At 38.1% G+C, this 19,819-nt stretch overlaps 2 protein-coding genes across 3 annotated transcripts; one reads left to right on the top strand and one right to left on the bottom strand.

Annotated features, from left to right (window-relative positions):
- Window positions 1-8,246: 8,246 nt before the first annotated feature.
- On the bottom strand, window positions 8,247-17,480 carry RBM7 (RNA binding motif protein 7). Of its 2 annotated transcripts, none has more exons than XM_023208273.2 (5): window positions 17,247-17,480; window positions 16,147-16,309; window positions 15,159-15,246; window positions 12,467-12,560; window positions 8,247-11,061 (listed from the first exon to the last, which is right to left on the bottom strand). In XM_023208273.2, exons 1-5 carry the CDS (start codon window positions 17,340-17,342, stop codon window positions 10,699-10,701), a joined length of 804 nt encoding a protein of 267 aa, XP_023064041.1. In that variant the 5' UTR covers window positions 17,343-17,480; the 3' UTR covers window positions 8,247-10,698. The 2 variants fall into 2 exon arrangements, with proteins under 2 accessions (XP_023064041.1, XP_023064042.1); XM_023208274.2 differs by having other exon boundaries at window positions 12,467-12,557.
- C13H11orf71 (chromosome 13 C11orf71 homolog) lies at window positions 17,411-19,484 on the top strand. Its single transcript, XM_023208275.2, has one exon. It carries the CDS (start codon window positions 17,684-17,686, stop codon window positions 18,053-18,055), a length of 372 nt encoding a protein of 123 aa, XP_023064043.1. The 5' UTR covers window positions 17,411-17,683; the 3' UTR covers window positions 18,056-19,484.
- The last annotated feature ends 335 nt before the right edge of the window (window positions 19,485-19,819 follow it).

Raw genomic sequence — 19,819 nt, 5'->3', positions numbered from 1 at the left:
GAATTTCATAAATCAAGCCACAAAAGCAGTTTTGTCTGTGTTCAATGCTGCCACACATGATTAAAATAAACATAATAGTTAAGAATTTGATCTCTGGGACATTTAAAATCCTATTTTAGCTATTTTGAAATACATAATACATTATTATTAACTCTGATCACTATGATGTGCAATAGTACACCAGAATGTATTCCTTCAGTCTAACTAAAACTTTGTACCTTTTGACCAATGCCTCCCCTTTCCCTGTCTACCCCACCAGCCTGTGATAACCATCATTCTACTCTCTACTTCTATGAGTTCAACTTTTTTAGATGAGATGGGATAACATTTTAAAATATTAATGACAACATAAAACTAAAATCTAAGTGATTGTGTTAAAGCACTGCACTAGAGGTGGTCTTTATGTGAGAGGTGGAAGAGAAGCAGCAAGGAATGTGAAGGTATGCGATATGGTTTGACTGTGTCCCCACCCAAATCTCATCTTGAATTGTAGTTCCCATAATCCCCATGTGTCATGGGAGGGACCTGGTGGGAGGTAACTGAATCATGGGGGTGGTTATCCCCATGCTGCTGCTCATGTGATCGTGAGTTCTCACATGATCTGATAGTTTTATAAGTTTCTCCCTTTGCTCAGCTTCTCCCTTTGTTCAACTCTCATTCTTCTCTCTCCTGCTGCCTTGTGAAGAAGGACATGTTTTCTTCCCCTTCTGCCATGATTGTAAGTTTCCTGAGGCCTCCCTAGCGATGCTAAACTGTGAATCAATTAAACCGCTTTCCTTTATAAATTACCCAGTCTCAGGTCTCAGGTGTCTCTTCATAGCAGCATGAGAATGGACTAATAGAGTTTGCTAAAGGTATTTTTTTGGTGGGGTGCAGGGGAGACAGATACAGTTCTGTTGTAGTGGCTTTGTACTGTGTCTACTTAGCTGAGGTGTAACGATAGTTCCCAGAATTCCTTTCCCTGTCTAGTTTCCATTTAGAGTTGGTGTTGTACACCAATGCCAACAAAGGTCAGAATTTGGCCTATGTTCCTGGTTCCTGGGAGAGAACCTCTATATTCTTGGAATTTCCCAAGTGATAGGAGTATCTTTATTATTCCTGGTGAGCCCTGATCATTTATGCAACAAAGGTGACCTCTATAGGGTCCCTAGATATTTCAAGATGAGGCCTGGCCATGCTAGAAAAGTCAACCACATGATTATAGGGTTGGGGCTTTATGCCATGTGATATCAGTCTGATACTGATTGGGATAGGAGGGGACCAGAGACTGAGTTCAATCACGTGGCTAAGGATTCAATAATGCCTATGTAATGAAACTCCAGTAAAAACTCTGGCTATTAAAGCTTGGATAAAGTTCCAGGCTGATAATACACGGTGACAGGAAGTGAACACAGAAGTTTCGCCTTCAGGACCCGCCTGGGTCTCACTCTATGCATCTCCCCTTTAGGCTGGTTTTGATGTGTTTTCTTTTGCTATAATAAATCTGTAATCTTAAGTATAGCTTTTGCCAAAGTTCTGTGAGTCTTTCTAGCAAGTTATCAAATCCAAGAAAGTAGTGGAAACCCTTGAATTTGTAGCCAGCTTGGCCAGAAGTGTGGGTGGCCTGGGAATCCCTTAGCATGTGGCTGATGTCTGAATTAAGGGCAGTCTCATAGAGGACTAAACCCTTAGCCTGCGAAATTTGGCCTAACTCCAAGCAGTTAGTGTCAGAATTGCAATGCAGTTGACCACAAGAGAAATTATCTTGAGATTTGGAAGTCATAGGGAAGTAGCAGCCATAATTTTTACCCTCTGGAAGATTGATGCAGGGTGCCAGGCACTATGGTACCTCATGCACATTGTTGCTGATTCCCTGGCTCACCTTGTTGGCTCACCTTGATGGCATGTGGCAGCACCCAACCCGCAGCTCCTCCAGCTGCTGCCACATCTCCTCAAACTTCTCTGTGTTCTGGGCCAAAGATATGTGCAGCCCTATGGCTAGAGGTGCCAGCTACTCCTGCAGGCCTCAGGCCATCCAAGTCACATAAGGTGGAGTAATGCGAAACAGATGCAAGCTCCATTTTTTTCTAGAAGTTTTTGGTTGGTTCCTGCATTTGTTCTTGTTCACCTTCCCTTCCCAACTGCTGGTCTGGCTGACCCATGGTGACTTCAGGCCCAACAACACCACATACAGGCCAGCAGATTGCCCCACCAGCAATCCCACTTGCATAATGTTGAATCCCTAGAATCAGACTCTTATTCTTGATCACTCTTAGTTCTGCTTCTCTGACTTTTACCTTGACTGATACAACTGTTTCAGTCTCTCCATTGATGGAAAATGATAAGTTTGTGATTGCTGAGAATTTAAGGGGAAACACCATGGGAATAAAAATAGTGTGACACTAGAGTTCTCAACCCTAACAGAATATTCTTCTTTAAAAAAATATTGATACCACTCTCTTCCTCTGAGATTTTGGGGGTAAAGTTTAGGCACTATTTTTTTTTTTTTGAAAGGTGGTTACAGTTTGCAATCAGAATTATGAAATGCTGCAGTAGATGAAAGAAAAAGAATAAAGAAAGGTGATCAATATCATAAACATACACATACAAGAAAGCATAGCAGGAATACATCAGAACGTAAGAGACTCTCCTGAATTCAAATGGCAGAGAAGTACTAAAAATTAACCAATAGACAAAGACATATTAGGGAAATATTAAGTAAAATAAAGATATGATGATACTAATATAAAACAAAATAGAACTAAAAGTTAAAAGAATGAAAATGGGCCAAGGATATTTACACTGATAAAGTTTATAGTACATGATGAAGAAATGTTATTATTCTTTTTGCATCTAGCATAGCTTGGAGTTATATCAGGCAAAAACTGACGGAAATACTCAGAGAAAAATGAGAAAGTAAAATCATCTCTCTCAGAATTAAGAGATCAAGAAGAGGACAAATACAAATAATTTGAAAAATATAATTAACAAGCTTTATCTATCATATTAGAAGCTCTTTTAATGCCACATACCTGATTCATTGGATTAACTGATGTTCCTTATTCTTTCTATAACAAATGCCAATGCCCTTGATATATGAAGGCTAGAAGAGTAAGCCACTTTCTTATATTCACCCACTTTTTCTCTTGCCAGTCAGGTTATTCCAGATCTTCTAATGTCAGATCTTATTAATGTAAGTTATTTTTAAATACTATGTAAACTAATAAAATATGAAGGTAAAAAATAGTAGTTCTTTCTAGAAAACTAGTTGAATACTTTGTAAAGATTTAATAAAGATAGATTGTTTTGAAATTTATTGTCAGATAAGTATGCATAAGACAACTATAAAATGATTTGAGTGAGAATCTTGGAAAACTTGAATACTCCACCAGTTTCTCTACATTTGCCTTGCACCATAAAGAAACCCAAGTTAGAAATCATAGGCAATACAGTCTGGTGGTGATCTATACAAGAAAGCAGATTGAACTCCAATCAGTGTACTCAAGATTTTTTTTAAAAAGACTAAAAAATGGTCCTGGCCCTACATCAAAAGACTGACAACTGAATGTATATTTTTGTGTGTTACATTAAAATAAAATGCATAGAAATTTTTTATTTTTTAAATGACCCCTCAGTCTGACTTTTGGGTTTACAGATCATATCAAGTAAGAGAGCATTTTGTAAAGATACAATTTTGACACAGAGAAAACAAATAGTCTTCAAACATCCATGAAACCATTATAGAAGCTGGGAAAAGAAATCATGAACCAAATACCATGCAACTAAAGTGATGCCATGCCGGAGCCACACAGCGCATGACGGACTCAGCCAGGGAGGCTGGACGTGGGCCTAGACTGTCTTGGCATCTTCTGGAGAGGTGTGCTTGAGCAGTGGTTCAGCCTAGCTAACTCATTGCCAGGCAACGTAGAAAAATCCTGTTATCAACCAGTTAGCAATCTGGTTTGTCTCTTTATGAGTTTTTATCACATAGATTACATTCTCTGTCTACAAAGCTATGAAATTAGAAATCACAACAGAAGAATAAAGAAAAGTCATTTAGAAATAAAGACTTCTGAATATCTAAAGTTAAAAGAGAAAAATCAAAACTAAAATTACAGACTATTAAAAATGAAGAAGAGTGAGTGCATTACAAATCAAAATCCATGGATTAACTTCAACTTCTGGCCAAGTTGGAGTAACAGGGATTAGATTTACCCCCCTGCCTGAAACACACAATACAAAGGCAAAATATGTAAAACAAGACCACAGACATCAGGAACAAAGGACAGTGATCCCAGAGGAACAGAAAACAAATGAAGTGAGTCACATGATTGCCTTGCATGCTACCTTGAGGGAATGTTTAGGCTGCAGTGTGTGGGGTTGGGAGACAGGGCAGGCAGAGCCTGGCAAACTCACTGAGTTCAGGAGACACGACTGAGAGTCCAGCGAAACAAAGGCAGCTGGAATGGCCGGTACACAGCACTGAAAAGTGATAAGTTGCACAGGAAGAGAACTCCCGGAGACCTGCAGGTTTTCTCCCATATTCATGAGAGAGCTGATCAGTATACAGGTTTAAAGAAACTACCTAAAGATGGAGAAAGGATTTCCCAAAAGAATTAGAGGGAATTCTTCTCAGCACTCACATGTGACCAGAATCAGTGTCTGTTCCCACTAGCCAGAATGGGAGATTTCATAACTCATGAGGCATCTACCTATCAGAGTATTCAAGAAACTTGCCTCACTAATGGGGTGAATTAACCCAAGACTAAATACTTGTCAAATGCAATCTAACAAACCTTAAAAGCAAGTCCTGAAGGGACACAATTGTTTATAAGTAACTTAACTGTGTCCCAGAACAAAACTCCTGATTATTTATAGAAATACAAGTACTATAATTTTACTTTATTGGTGAAATTCAGCATGCCCAGCATACAATTAAAAGTATAAAGCATACAAAGAGCACGAAAATACATCTAGTAATGAGAAGAGTGGGACACCAACCCAGAACCAACAAAGATACTAGAATTAGCAGATGAGGACATTAAAAATTACTATAAAGTATGTTTTAAATGTTCAAAATGTAGGTAGAGACAACAAAGATATAAAAAAAGATCCATGATCAGGCAAATAACTTGAAATTTAAAAAAAGGAAAAAAGACAAAAGACATTAAAAAGATCCCCCCCAAAAAGTTATGAGGAATACTACAACGTCTGAAATGAAGATTATATTGAAAATCGCTGATTAGACATTGCAAAAGAAAAGATTAGTAAAGTTGAAGTCATAGCATTAGAAACTACTCACATTGAACAAAAAGAGAAAAAGTAATTTTAGAAACTTTGTACTAGGCTGTTGGGCAAGATGGCTTATGCCCACAATCCCAGCTCTCTGGGAGGCTGAGACAAGAGAATCACTTGAGGCCGGGAGTTAGTGACCAGCCAGGCAACAAATTTTTTTTTGGAAAAAACGAGCCAGGAATGATGATGCGTGCCTGTAGTCCTAACCACTGGGGAGGCTGAGGCAGCAGGATCACGTAAGCCCAGGTGTTTGAGGCTGCAGTGAGCTATGATTGTGCCACTGTACTTCAGCCTGGCAACAGAGGGACATCCTTTTTTATAAGAAAAAGATACATAGGCCAGTTGTGGTGGCTCACACTTGTAATCCCAACGCTGGGAGACTGAGATGGATCACATTGCTTGTGTGAGTCCAGGAGTTCAAAACCAGCCTGGGTGACATAGCAAGACCCCATCTCTACACTACAAAAAATAAAAAATTAGCCAGGCAAGGTGGCATGTGCCTGTAATCCCAGCTACTCGGGAGGCTGAGGTGGGAGGATCACTTGAGCCCAGGAGGTTGAAGCTGCAGTGAGCTGTGATCGCACCACTGCACTCAGCCTGGGTGACAGAGTGAGACCTTGTCTATAAATAAATAAAATTTCAAAATATAAATAACATTTTATACTTAACAGAGAGCTGGCTATATGACAACATCACGCAGCCTCATATAAATGCATTGGAGTTTCCAAAGGAGTGGAAAATTGGTATTAAAAAATTCAAATGTCTAAAATTTTTTTTCAAATCAGGCGAAAACTCCAAAGATTGATGCAGCTCAATGAACCCCAAGCGCAAGAAACATGAAGAAAACTGTGTCAAGGCACATAGTAATCAATTGCTCAAAACTAGCTGGAGAAAAATGACACATTGTATATAAGATTTCCTTATGGGAAATAATCAAGAGAACAACGGACCAACTATTTTTATGAATTGAAAGAAAAGAACCTCATCAATTTAGAATTCTATATCTAGAATTTATTTAAACATATATTTCAAAATATTCTTCAAAATATATTTCAAAACGGTGAAAGAGACTAAAAGATTTCATCACCTGCAAAGCTGCCCTATGGGAAATACCACAAGAAGTCTTTCAAGCAGAATAATTATACCAGATAGATAAATGGATCTGCACAAAGGAATGAGGAGCTCCAGAAATGGTAACTATGCAGGTAAGCAGTAAGATTTTTTTCCTCTTTTTTCTTAATTATTATATATCATTTTCTTATTATTTAAGAATCTGCCTATTTTAACAAAAACAAGGTAGCGTAGGGCTTATAACATATAAATGTAAAATGTATGCCAAAATAGCACAGCCAGTCTCATCTGAGGACGAGAGGGAATGTAAAATATATTGTCAGGAACTAAAACTGCACTATAACCAGAGATATTGGGAGTTTTACAAAAATTGTAAGAAACACTATGTACAACTCTATAGCAATATATTCAGAAAAAGGGAATGGTTGATTTTCTTGAAAAGTATAAATTATCCAAATTGTTTCCTGAGAAAGTAGCAAAACTGAAAAGATGATAACTGTAAAGGAAATTGATAAAGGAATCAAAGAACTATTTCTAAAGCAAACCCAGATAGCTGTATAAATGAGTTCAACATATGTTGAAGAAACAGCTAATTCCTTTATTATTCAAATTTTTGGGGGGCATGGAAAATGAGAAGCTTGCCAATTTATTTTATAAGGCTAGCAGAACCATACTCCTAAACCAAACTAAGATATTACAATTAAAAAACAAAAGCAGGCCGGGTGTCAGTGGCTCACGCCTGTAATCCCAACACTTTGGGAGGCCAAGTCAGGCAGATCACCTGAGGTTGGGAGTTCAAGACCAGCCTGGCCAACATGGGGAAAACCCATCTCTATTACAAATAGAAAAATTAGCCAGGCGTGGTGGTGGGTGCCTGTAATTCCAGCTACTCGGGAGGCTGAGGTGGGAGAATTGCTGGAACCCGGGAGGCGCAGGTTGCAGTGTGCTGAGATTGCGCCACTCCACTCCAGCCTGGGTGACAGAGCGAGGCTCTGCCATAAATAAAATAAAAACAAAATCACACATTATTCATGAATACAGATCCAAAACTTTTTGAAGTTTGACAAAATGAACAAATAGAATTCTAGAATGCATGTACTGTGACATGTAATTCTCAGGATGCCATGTTTTAGGTTTAGAGAGGCTATTCAAAGTTTTATGTCTTGAATCCTCCTTTTCCTTATTCAATTAACAGAGGTTCTTCCTTTCATCAAAAAGTTTCAATGTTAAATATATGCCAGGCACTGGATCCTGGGAATGCAGTGATGAGTAAGATAAGGTCTGTCTTCACAGAGCTGTCTATGGAGACAGACAAGTAAAAAGAAAATTATAATACAGTCTAAAGGCTATGGTAAGAGATAAAGATATTTGGGGAATATGTAACTTGGCACTGAATCTGGATTTCAGAGCTCTGGAAAGGCTTTCTAAAGGAAGTAGTGCATAGATTGAGCAGTGAAGGACAGTTACTATGAGAACTAAAGTGGTAAAGTCATCAGAAGAGACCGAAGTAGCAGATGCCGAATAGGGGTCATATTAAGTTGAGAATTTTGTACTTAAGTCAGAGGACACTGACGCTTTATTTCAGGCGAGTGACAGATTTACATCTTCAATTCTCAAGAGTGTGGAATGAATTTGAGGAAAAAAACACTGGAAGCAGGAAAACATTAGGGTGTTCTGGGAATCATCCTCTTGAGAAAATTGCCTACTCTAAGATGGTAGCAGTGGGTATGGGGAAAGTGGGCGCACACAACATAATCAGAAAGTGGTAGAAAAATTTTATTTTAGATAGGGAAAGGTAGAAAACACTAGATTAAGTATAAAGGGATTTTTTTACTATAGTACTTGTCAGAAATTTTACGGTGCTGTTTTTGAGCAAAAGAAAGTCACACAATAACACACAATGGCTTCCACGCATTTGATTTTTTTTTTTTTTTTTTTTTTTTAGAACACCTTTTGAGACTAGCGTTCCATGGGAAACACTCTGGGAGAAACTATTCTCCCACAAAAATAATTTCTTCCTTTCTGTTCTTGCGGCTCTTGATATAGATGGAACATCCCAAATCTGAAATCTGAAATGCTCCGAAATACGAAAGTTCTTGAGTGCCAACACAGATGTGACACTCAAGGCAAATGCTCACAGGAGCACTCTGGATTTTCAGACTTGGGATGCTCAACCGACAAGCATTAAAGCAAATATTCCAGAACCCAAAACACTTCCCAAGCATTTTGGATAAGGGATGCTCAACCTGTACTTAGGAGTTGTCTCACCAACTATATTCAATTTTTTAAGGCTGTCTTGTCCTGTTCTTTACGCAATACATGTATTTAGTTTGGTTACTTTCAGCTCACTGAAAGTGAAGTGAAAAAGAAGATTCACTGGAACTTCACAAGCTTCCCTCAAAACACCATTGAAAAAGATTATTCTGAGTCAGGGTCATTGGTTAACCAATACGAAAGGATCTGACCCACAGATAAAGTTGTAATAACGCAGTATTAGGCCAGGCACAGTGGCTCACGCCTGTAATTCCAGCACTTCGGGAGGCTGAGGTAGGTGGATCACTTGAGGTCAGGAGTTTGAGACCAGCCTGGCCAATATGGTGAAACCCCACCTCTACTTAAAATACAAAAACTAGTCGGGCATGGTGGTGGGTGCCTGTAATCCCAGCCACTCAGGAGGCTGAGGCAGGAGAAACACTTGAACCTGGGAAGTGGAGGTTGCAGTGAGCTGAGATCCCGCCATTGCACTCTAGCCTGGGTGTCATTGCAAGACTGTCTCAAACAAAGAAAAACAAACATGCAGTATTAATCTTTGTTAACATCTACAAACCTACTAAGTTTTCATATAGATAAGATAACCCAAAAATAATAATCTCATTGGAGACAAAGTCTGTGAAATTGCTTAAGCAAATTGTTTATCTTAATTCTATACTGAGTAGTTGAATAGCTCCATTTACTTAGATACAGAAAAACTGAATTCATTTATAAACAGGAAATCTAAGTGTACTTTAACTCCTAGAGACCACTGAGGGTAACTAAAGTACTTCAAACTACAATCGAGGGGTCACTGAAAATCTATTCTTAAACATCATGCTCCGTATGTACAAAAGATGTATTTCAGGATGCTCAAAATTAAAGAACTGACATTCTAAACAGCAGGCAATTAGTGAATAAAAGTATGTTGATAATTCTTTGTATACAATGTCTCTGAAGTCAGTGACATAAAAAAAAAAATAACACACACCCTTCCTTTTATATTTTCAGTATATTAAAAAGGAACAGTACAAATGCTGTGGTATTAAAAAGGATCCTTATTTTTCAAAGAATGAACTTCTATAAACAATTCTGTAATGAAATGAAAACAGTATCTTAATACATTAAAAGTTTTTGTTAAACAAGATTTTAAATTTTTAAAATTAGAAAACGTTGAGATTAAATTCTTTCAAAAGTTCAAACAAAAAAAAAAACCTGTACAATCTCCATTACATGTGTCTTTGTACACATCCTGGGCACTCTGAAAATGTTAAAAGTTTTTAACGTTTGACTGACAGAGGCAGCACTTAAAGGCTCCATGAATCTTTTTTCCGAAAAAGTATGCTTTCAGTAAAACATTTTACCATTTTATCTAACTATGCACTGACACTTTTGTTCTTCCTGAAAAGGGGATTTATGCTAACACTGTATTTTTAAGGTAAAAATATACATGTAGAGATATTTTAACTTCCTGAGTGACTTATACCTCAAATGTGATTTAATGAACAATTTCTAAATTTTAGAGTGAAACAGTATGTGTAGGTCTACACATGCATCTTCAACTAGGGTAAAGCTCAAGAGCATGTCACAGAATTTATACCTAAATTACCTAAGAAGTTAAGCAATGCCTTTATCCCCAAACTTTACCAATAAGTCTTCTCAAATAGAATGTTAGTAAAATGAATCACTGAAAAGTTATATTTTTGAATTCACAAAATACCAGTAGCCATTTTAGACTGTCAACTTGGACATTTTCTTGATTCACTAGCAAGAAATTTCTTGCAGTACAAAAAGATAACAAATAATTAAAATATCTGCTTTATCATACAACTGCACTCCCTCCTAAAGTGTCTAAAATGATTAGGAATTGTAGCACTTTCTTTTGCATAAAACCCTTTCCTCTTCATAAAACCCTGAGGTGAAAGGTTATTAATGTAATAAAACCATAATTCATTTTGTATTAAATTGTAGCTTTAAAAAAATGTATAAAGAAATGTGACAACTTGTAAAGCTGCTCTGTACAGTTTTTCAACAAAATATTTCCATATCAACTTAGTCGAAGGGCCTAAAATGACCCTATAAAAACAATGTCCTTTTAACATGTTAGTGTCGAGATGAACGCCATTTTCCATCTCTACTACTGTCTCTTCTGTTTTCATAGTCATGGCTCCAGCCATCATGATTCCTATCTTCATAGAAGAAATCATCTCTGTTTCCTCTGTAATGATGGTCAGAGCCATGATCAGTGTAACGCTGTTCCCGGCTATAATGTCTATCTGCTAGGTAGGGATGAGAATTCATTCTGACTTTACGCTGTGATGACGGTGTATCTTGGCGCCACTGAGAGCTTGAAGACTGGTTAAAACTATGACTGTGTGATTGAACTGATGGTGAAAATCCTGATTGATCCAGAGGTGGAGAACCAAATTTTCCACCATATGACATTTGTCTCAAAGCACTGTTCATCTGAGGAAGAGGAAAAGCAGAAATGTTAATACTTCTAGATACCAAAGCCAATATGTATTTGGTCATATGTATTTGGATGAAAGAAAATAAAGTCACTCTTGCCTAGAGGGATCCTAAATTAAACACAACTAAAGTAGTACAATAGCCTCAATCATTCCAATTTATACCTACGAAATATATATACATACATACTACGCTTTGTCCTCAAGAATGCAACTCAGAATAAGTCACACAAAATGCCTATAATGCAATATCACTGTGTAAAAAACATAAAGAATCAGGAGGTCAGTATCATCAGGAAAGGTTTCATGAAGGTGGCATATGATCTGGGTATTAAAACAATGGATGGAATATTCGAAGAAAACATTTTAAGGGGGAGATATGCCAAGAAAAGGAAATTGCACAAACAAAAATAAGAGGGAAACACAGACCAGGTTCACAGAATACCAAGTAATTCTGGCTGAGACAGGTTACGGATCTTAATAAGTAGTAAACAATGAAAAGTAACGCTACAGGGTTTACTGGAATCAGACAGTAAGAATCCCTAATAATTGGGTTAGAGAAATCTGACTTTATCTTACAAACAATGGAAAGTCAATGTGCAAGAAGATAAAACAGAATTGTAATATTAATTCTGAAATGGTGTGCAAGATGAACTAGTGAGGGGGAAATGGGGGCGTAATTGACTAGACTGGTGGTTCCCAAATTCTGCCTGTGGATAAATACTAGTATATGATCATTTTTATTTTAATAGTCTACAGTAAAATTAGAAAAATAGGCGATATGTACATAAAAGTTAACATCCTCTATACTGGTCTCTCAAATTGATTTTCACATCTGTATTTCATTTTGCAGACCTATGAAATACAAAAGCCTGGGGACTACAAGCCAAGATCATGATTTGGGTACCAAATAGTTACCAAGAGCTTCCTACCTGAACAAGTGATGACAAAGATGAAACAGTAGAAGATAGCTAAAATGTTAAGCCTAGTCTCATGATGACGTTACCACCACAGAAAAAAAAAAAAAGTTTACGTTTAAAATGAAACTGGTCTAGAAGACCCAAGTTTACGATAAAGTCACTCAGGATAGGGTACAAGAACATCAGACAATGAGTAAATGATGGTTGAAAAGAAAAACAAATGTAAAAGAAGTTTTACTTCTACTTATCTTCAGTCTTTTAAGTGTATATTTCAGCCCAGTGAAAACTAAAATGAGTGCTCAATCTATAAAGATCATGCTAGTCTAACAAAAATTTGAGAAAAAATTTTTCTTGAGGACTAAAGGAATAAAACCTCCAACTTTGAACAAAGTTAATTAAAAACCAGTTATTTGATACAATATGAACATTTTAACTAAGGATGAATTTTTTTTGGCAACTCAAGTTGAAAAATAGTCAACCTACCACTGCTTGTCTCTGAAAATTTTCTGGAGAAGAGAAAGATCTCTGAATTATCTGAGCTGAGGAAGTCATGTTATCCATAGTCCTTTCGTACCTGCTAAAAAGAAAACCAACATATAACCATTCATTCACTAAATATTTACTAAATGACAACCATGAGCAAAACGCATTTCTCAAAGGTTGGCATGAATAAGACAGACAAGGTATCTGCTCCCATGCAGCCAGAATAAGAATACAGACAAGAAGATATTTTCTCATGATTGTAAGTGATAAAATGTCTGATTAAAGATCAAATGGAAGTGAAACAGGAGGTTCCCCTATCTTTTAGCTGGTGAGGGACTGCCTTTCTAAAAAGGTGACATTTGTAGTTAGAACTGAACACCAAGGTTACAAAGAGGCAAAAATTTCCCAGCTGAAAGACTAGTACAGGGGTGAGCAAGTATAGCCAGTGGGTCAAGCTGCCCAATTCAGTTTTCCCTAAACAAAGTGTTATTGGAACACAGCCACACCATTGTTTTTGTATTATCTATGGCTACTTAAGTGCTACAATGGCAGAGACAGAAACAGTATCTTCTGCAAAGTCTAAAATATTAACTATATGGCCTTCTCTAGAAATAATTTGTCAGTTCCTGGGCTAATGCAAAGACCTAGACTGAAAACTAAAATGAAGAGAATTTGATCGACTGGATATGTGGAATGAGGGAAGAAATAAAGGATCAAATCTAGACTTTTGGCTTGAGTAATTAGGTAGACATTTCCTGAGACAGAAAAGAGAAAGAAGTTTTGGGAGGTAAGGAATTAAGAGTTCTGTAACATACATAGGATATTACTTTTGAGGATTTATACCTTATTCCTTATTTATTAAAGGGATAACTTGCTCTACAGAAAAGCTCACTTTAAAAATGCTTTAAATTATTTTAAAATGTCTTTAGAATCCTATAACCAATTGGCTAGTCTTACAGTTTGGATCTTTTAATTTTAGGCTTTCTCAAATCAGATTATATTTTATTATCTGTATGCTAAGGGAGGAATACAATTTATAGAAATGATAAACTCTCTAGCCTTTGATTAAAACCAAAGTATTTACTTGTACTTTTTTTTTTCCAAAGAAAGTCTTTAAATAGAGAGAGTGCCCTGCTATGCTGCCTAGGCTGGTCCCAAACTCAAGGCCTCAAGTGGTTCTCCCACCACAGCCTTCCAAGTAGCCGGGACTATAGGAATGGGTCACTGCACCTGTTTTTTTCTCCCCATGAAATTCTAAGAGGGAAAACATTTTATTTTCCTCTACCTAGGATGCCTTTGAAGACTCCATTAAATGGCTGGAAGTGCTTTAAATTCCAACTTTACCAAGAAATGTTTAAACGCTGTTAATTAATTTCAGCTGACAAGAAAGAACACCGGGAGGGTACATTTTTTGCACTACGGCTTGCTCACTATCCACCTTCCAGTATCTCTTCATATCCATCCACTTCTCTCTAGCTCATGACACTACCTTAATCTAAACTATCAACCTCATCCATCAATAGCTTCCAACATCAATACCTTGCTACTAAAAGCTTCCTCAGTGCTCTATTTTCACTCTTGTCCCCTCCAATCCATTCTCCCATTGCAACCAAACAACTCTTAATATATAAACTTGTTCCTATCAGTACCCTACCTAAAACATTTCACTGCCTTCCTATTCGATTTTAGGGTAAATCTCAAAATCCTGATTAGAGTTTATAAGACCCTCTCCAGCCTATCTACCAAAATCCCCTGCTTCTCTCCATTTTCATTCATTATGATCTAGATACACTGGCTTCTTTCAGTTCCACATTCATCTATATCATCTCCTTCTCCTAAAATTTTCTCAAAGCCCTTTCTACTCTTTCTTTAGAGAACTTATTACAGTAACTGAACAGGTATTCACAAAAATATATATGTGTCTTCATTTAGACTTTAAGCTCCTCTAGATAATATATCATAGTGGCTGGGCTCAATCACACTACACTGCCTGGGTTTGAATCCCAGCCCACTGAATCTGAGCAAGTTAACCTCCATTTTTCATTTCCCTTTATATATAAAGTAGAGATAAAAATAATCTCTACCCTCATAAAACTGCTGTGAGGAATAAATGAAATCATACATGTAAAAGATTTGGTGAAGAACCTGACATATGGCAGGTATTTATTAAATCTTCCTTAAATGACTGTTAAATAGCTCTATGGATACACCGGGAAAAACTGTCCCTGGTAAAATATTAACCTCCCCAAAGCAAATAAAATTATTTAAGTAAATACGATACTTTCTAATACTCAGTACCTGAAGGGATTTTACAAATCATTTAATTCAACTTCTTTTCCTTACACATGGGAAGATGGGGCTAAAGAAAGGAAACTAGCTCAAGATTACACAATTGATAGATGCAGACCTAGAATCCAATTCTAGGAATTCTTAGTCCAATACTCTGCTGACTAATTGGTATTTTTAACTGTAAGTAACAAGCAATTAATGATTGTAAAATAAATTAATGTTTTTCAATGAAATAGTAAATAATGCAAGTAGTGAGGGTAAATAATGTTTTGAGAAATTTTGTTTCAAGTGTATACATGTACTGTACACGTATGTGGGGATGGTTATGTCGCTCATGTGTTTTGAGGCTATTCCCTATAAGAAATCCTGGTAAGTGATCTTAACAATAAGTGAGAAATATTACCTGCTAGGAGATGTGGAGGTAGGGCTTGAATTGCCAACATGATGCTGGGGATATGACAAACTGACATCTTGCGAGGCATGACTACTTCCTAAAATGAAATAATTTGAAAAATTATTCTTGATAGAAAATCTAATTTGAAATTTTGTCTTCCCCACCTGAAATCACTCCAAAAAGGTAAACACAATCTAAAAGAGAAAAATCTCAAACTGCTGGCCCAGCACGGTGGCTCACACCTGTAATCCCAGCACTTTGGGAGGCTGAGGTGGGCAGATTTCTTGAGGCCAGGAGTTCGAGACCAGCCTGACCAACATGGTGAAACCCCATCTCTACTAAAAATACAAAGAATTAACCAGGCGTGGTGGCGTGCACCTGTAATCCCAGCTACTCTGGAGAATCGCTTGAACCCGGGAGGCGGAGGTTGCAGTGAGCTGAGATTGTGCCACTGCACTCCAGCCGAGGGTAAGACTCCCACTCAAAAAAAAAAAAAAATCTCAAACTGCTGTAGACTGCTTTATGGCTTCATCAGAGTGAAAATTATAAGTGTATAATATCAGATAAGCAAAACAAAGCATTCCATAAATATCCAATCTGACCATAATTTTCTGATCTCCACCCTAAATTGTAAGACTGGATACATGGACAGTTTCATCCTCACATGATCAAGAATCAAAATATATGAAAGTAATTACAAAGCAGCCAGGAGAAGCATTTTCAGAAAATAAACCTAGCTCTTTTCAGAGCACCCAAGCCCAACTCTCTTAGTGATACAGTTTATGTTCTTTTCACTAACCCAAAATGAAACTTAAAGCTGTTTTAAAATTATAATTTCAAAATCCATGTGTCAATGTTACCCGTTTTCAAGATAAAGTTTGCTAATCACGATGCTTAAGAAAGCAGTTCCATCTACAAATAAGAGGTCCTTCAAAACTGAATAATAAATTTAAAAACAGCAGGAAAAAATGCCCCCCTAACCTCATTGGACATTTACCTGATCTAAATTGAATTTTGATAGGCCTTCCATAAAGTTTGATTCCATTAAGTAGATTCATTGCATAAGGAACAGATACTTCATGTTTGAAATTCACAAACGCAAACTGCTTTGGTTTACCATCCTTATCTTTTGGAATTTTCACCTTTATTACTGGCCCAGCCTACGAACAAAAAGGTGTTTAGAATTTAAATAAAGCAACTAAAGGAAAACACTCAAATTTTACAAATACGAGATGACAAAGTTAAAAAACAACGGAAATGTAATCAGAAACTTATTTTAAAAATGATGTACGGATTTCCATTTCGGCTACAGTAAATATCCTAGTTATGACCGAACATTAGATTTATTTGGGGAAGGGGACCCATAAAGAACTGAAAACACAATCACTTTTGCAGTTCACAGCACTGTATGGCTTCTCAGCATAGTGACAAATCGCCATTATTTTGCCACTCCATGAAAATGAACATTTATCAAGAACAAGAGAATGATTTTCTTGAACCAAAAACTGACTTTTGTATTGATTAATCAAACAATACCAGTTATTAGGGGATAGGGATGGGGGGAATGGGATACTCAGAATTTTTCACACATTTTAATATAGCACCACTAAAATGCTGTTTTTCTACAGAGTACTTAACGATTTTATTTTACATGTTTTAATAATGTTGCAATTTAATAAGCAAACTTTAGGGGAAAACTGACACAAATAAATTAAACTATTAAGTTCCCAGTCAGATAAACCACAGACAAATTATCCTAAGGGGAAGATGAGAACAGGAGGGATAAGAAAAAGCACTGCTCAACGAAGACCCTACACACACACTATGTTCCCAAGGACGCCTGGATCTCTAATTACCCCGAAACTTGACCGAGGATCCCTCCACCACCTTTAGTCGTCACTTTTGGCCTAAACGAACCAATATCTTCCAGGAAAGCGACACCCAGCGAGCGTTTCGCAACCCAGACGCGCCCTTCACCCCCAAACAGCCACCAGTCGGGTCCCCTGACGGCCACGAAAAGAAAACGGGGTGGCCGCTGGGCCAGGCCCTAGGCGAGACGGAAAACGAAAGGCAAAAGAGCCGAACCCATCCGCTTACCTGGTGGAAAAGCTCGAAAAGGAGTTCCTCGGTCACTTTCGTTTCAAGGTTGCCCACAAAGAGAGTCCGATCCGCTTCCGCCGCCGCCGCCCCCATCTCAGCGTCGCCCCCTCCCTAACCTGGCCAAAAGGTCGTGGCCGACGCACCCACTGCGCATTCACGGAAGCCCCACGTCCTCACGCTCCCTGGCGTCACCAACGCAAACGTCCGTTGCGCTTGCTCTCAGCGGGCGTCGACGTGTGCGGACGGATTGCGCATGCTCGCCAGGATAGCGCTCGATAAAGGCAGGGCGGTGTCTGGCTTATTCCGCAGGCTCAGTTATGGCTTCCGGTGTGGTTAGTCACCCGGTCCGAGACAGGCTGAACTGATCTGGGGAGCCGCGAAGGGCCTTTCTTGACCAAGGGACGTAACGCAAATACTGCGGGCGGCGTTTGAGGATGGCCCTGAACAATGTGTCCCTGTCCGCCGGTGATCAGAGGAGCAGGGTGGCCCACGGCTCTTCCCACAGCGACCTCAGACCGCGGGCGTCAGCGTTGGCAATGGTCTCTGGAGACGGCTTCCTTGTTTTCAGGCCTGAAGCGATTCATCTAGGACCTCGGCAGGCTTTGCGACCAAGCGTTCGTGCCGAGAGCCGTCGAGTGAATGGTGGCGGCCGGAGCCCAACCGGCTTTATAAACGGAACGGAACCGAATGGCCGGGGCCGGAGCCGCCAGGCCAGATTCTCACCTTACCCTGGCGTTGAACCCGATCTCCTAAGAAGTGTGCTGCAGCAGCGTTTGATTGCATTAGGAGGTGTCATCGCAGCTTGAATTTCAGTTTAAACGACCGCCTTTCCTCTGGCCCTCACTTACCTTGTGAACAGGCCTTTTTAAAATCCTTTCTTGGTGTAGCAGCAATCTTGTTGTCTTATTTTTAGATGGTTGTATTTTCATTTAATACGTGGGAGTTATATGAATATATCCTAGCACTAACGGAAGTGTAACAGTTGATTGATTTAGGTGGTTTTATGCAGCCAGCATGATTGGATCAGGAAAGGGGTGGAAGGGATATTCTTAGGTCGTCACAAAGCTGAGCTGATGGGATCACCCTCCCCAGAGGTCAACAATCCATTCGTTAACTCAGACACTTTACCTTTACTTCTGTTGGCGAAAAAGAAGTACTCCTTTTTATTACAGTGATTTATCCTTCCATCTTTTCCTTGACATTTACCATCTTCCATCTCTCCCTTCACTTTTTTCAGATGTGTCTACAAACAAACTCCAATCGGAGTCTCACTAAAAATAAGAACAAAAGCTAAACCTTACTGTTCTTTCAAGTTATTAACTCAATTTGCATTCCTTTCTTTGGCAACGATTCCAAATTTTTACTTTATATTTGTAATTTTACTATTTGCATTCAGTCCCAGCGCCTTAATCTGAATCTGCTGTCCTAAAGTACACTGGTGAAAACATTAGTTGTACAATCTCCTATCAGAAAACTGTTCATCTCACTGTAGTGCCCTCCTTGAAATTTGTGTTTACTCATTAAACTGACAATATTTGGGGATCCCTGTATTAAACACTGTGTATGAACTTTACACAGTCTGGCCATCAAGAGAGATCACGGAGTATATTCTAGATGGGGAGGCTACTAAGTGAATAGGAATCACCACACTGGGCTGTTTATTAGGTACAGTAATAAACATAAGTACTGGTTGCAGTGGCTTTTTTTTTTTTTTTTTTCCTTCATAATACTGCACTGTCCTGGTTCTTCTCTTACCTGGCTGATCACTCCTTATTTGCTGATATTTTTGTTCTCTTAACCATACATTTCCCAATGTTTAAAGGGTGGTATTGTGAGAAAGTTACTGGGTTTTGTAAGTGCCAGCTCTTTATATAAGCAGGTAGACTAGCTTTTTCCCAGCAGACGCTTGTCTGTTTAGACTTCCTTAAAATAATTATGTTCAAATAAAGCAAAATCTCCATACACCACATAGTATTGAATTGTTAGAACTACATGTTAAGAATGTTGAGTAAACAAGATAGCTTCCATAAGAGGGTGAATTAATGTAGTGAGAATTCTAGAAACCAGATCATAGGAAGAATGATTAAAAGAATAGTAATAGCTACCTTTTATTGAGTGCTATGTGCAAGTCAATGTTCTAGGACTTTTATTGCTTATAGAGATATTTATTGAGAACTTACTCTGTACCTGCTACTGCCTGCAGTAAGCACTTAGAAAAGTGGTAAACATGATAAAGTATCTGTTCCTAAGGAACTTTGTATGTTATTTGATTCTCACAGCAGCCCATAAGGGGGTACTTTACTTTCATTTTGTTGCTGAAAAACAGCCTGAAGGAGATAAACTTTCCAAGGTCATATAGCTAGTAAATGATAGAGCCCTGCAGCCTTTCAAATGAGGTTCCTCATCTGAATGCCAAAAAAATGACTTGAATAACTATTTTCTTAACTTTCCCAAGGATAATATATAACTAATATTTTTTCAGATAACTAAAAAGAAGTTAGTTTGTAATATACAATGGATCCCTTAACCTGGGCATTACAAAAACCTGTGGTTGAGAAAGGAATTCCAAA

The sequence above is a fragment of the Piliocolobus tephrosceles genome, chromosome 13, assembly GCF_002776525.5.
Source record: "Piliocolobus tephrosceles isolate RC106 chromosome 13, ASM277652v3, whole genome shotgun sequence".
Classification (NCBI taxonomy): domain Eukaryota; kingdom Metazoa; phylum Chordata; class Mammalia; order Primates; family Cercopithecidae; genus Piliocolobus; species Piliocolobus tephrosceles.
The sequence above is the reverse complement of the archived record's forward strand: the minus strand, read 5'-3'. Positions and strand labels throughout refer to the sequence as shown.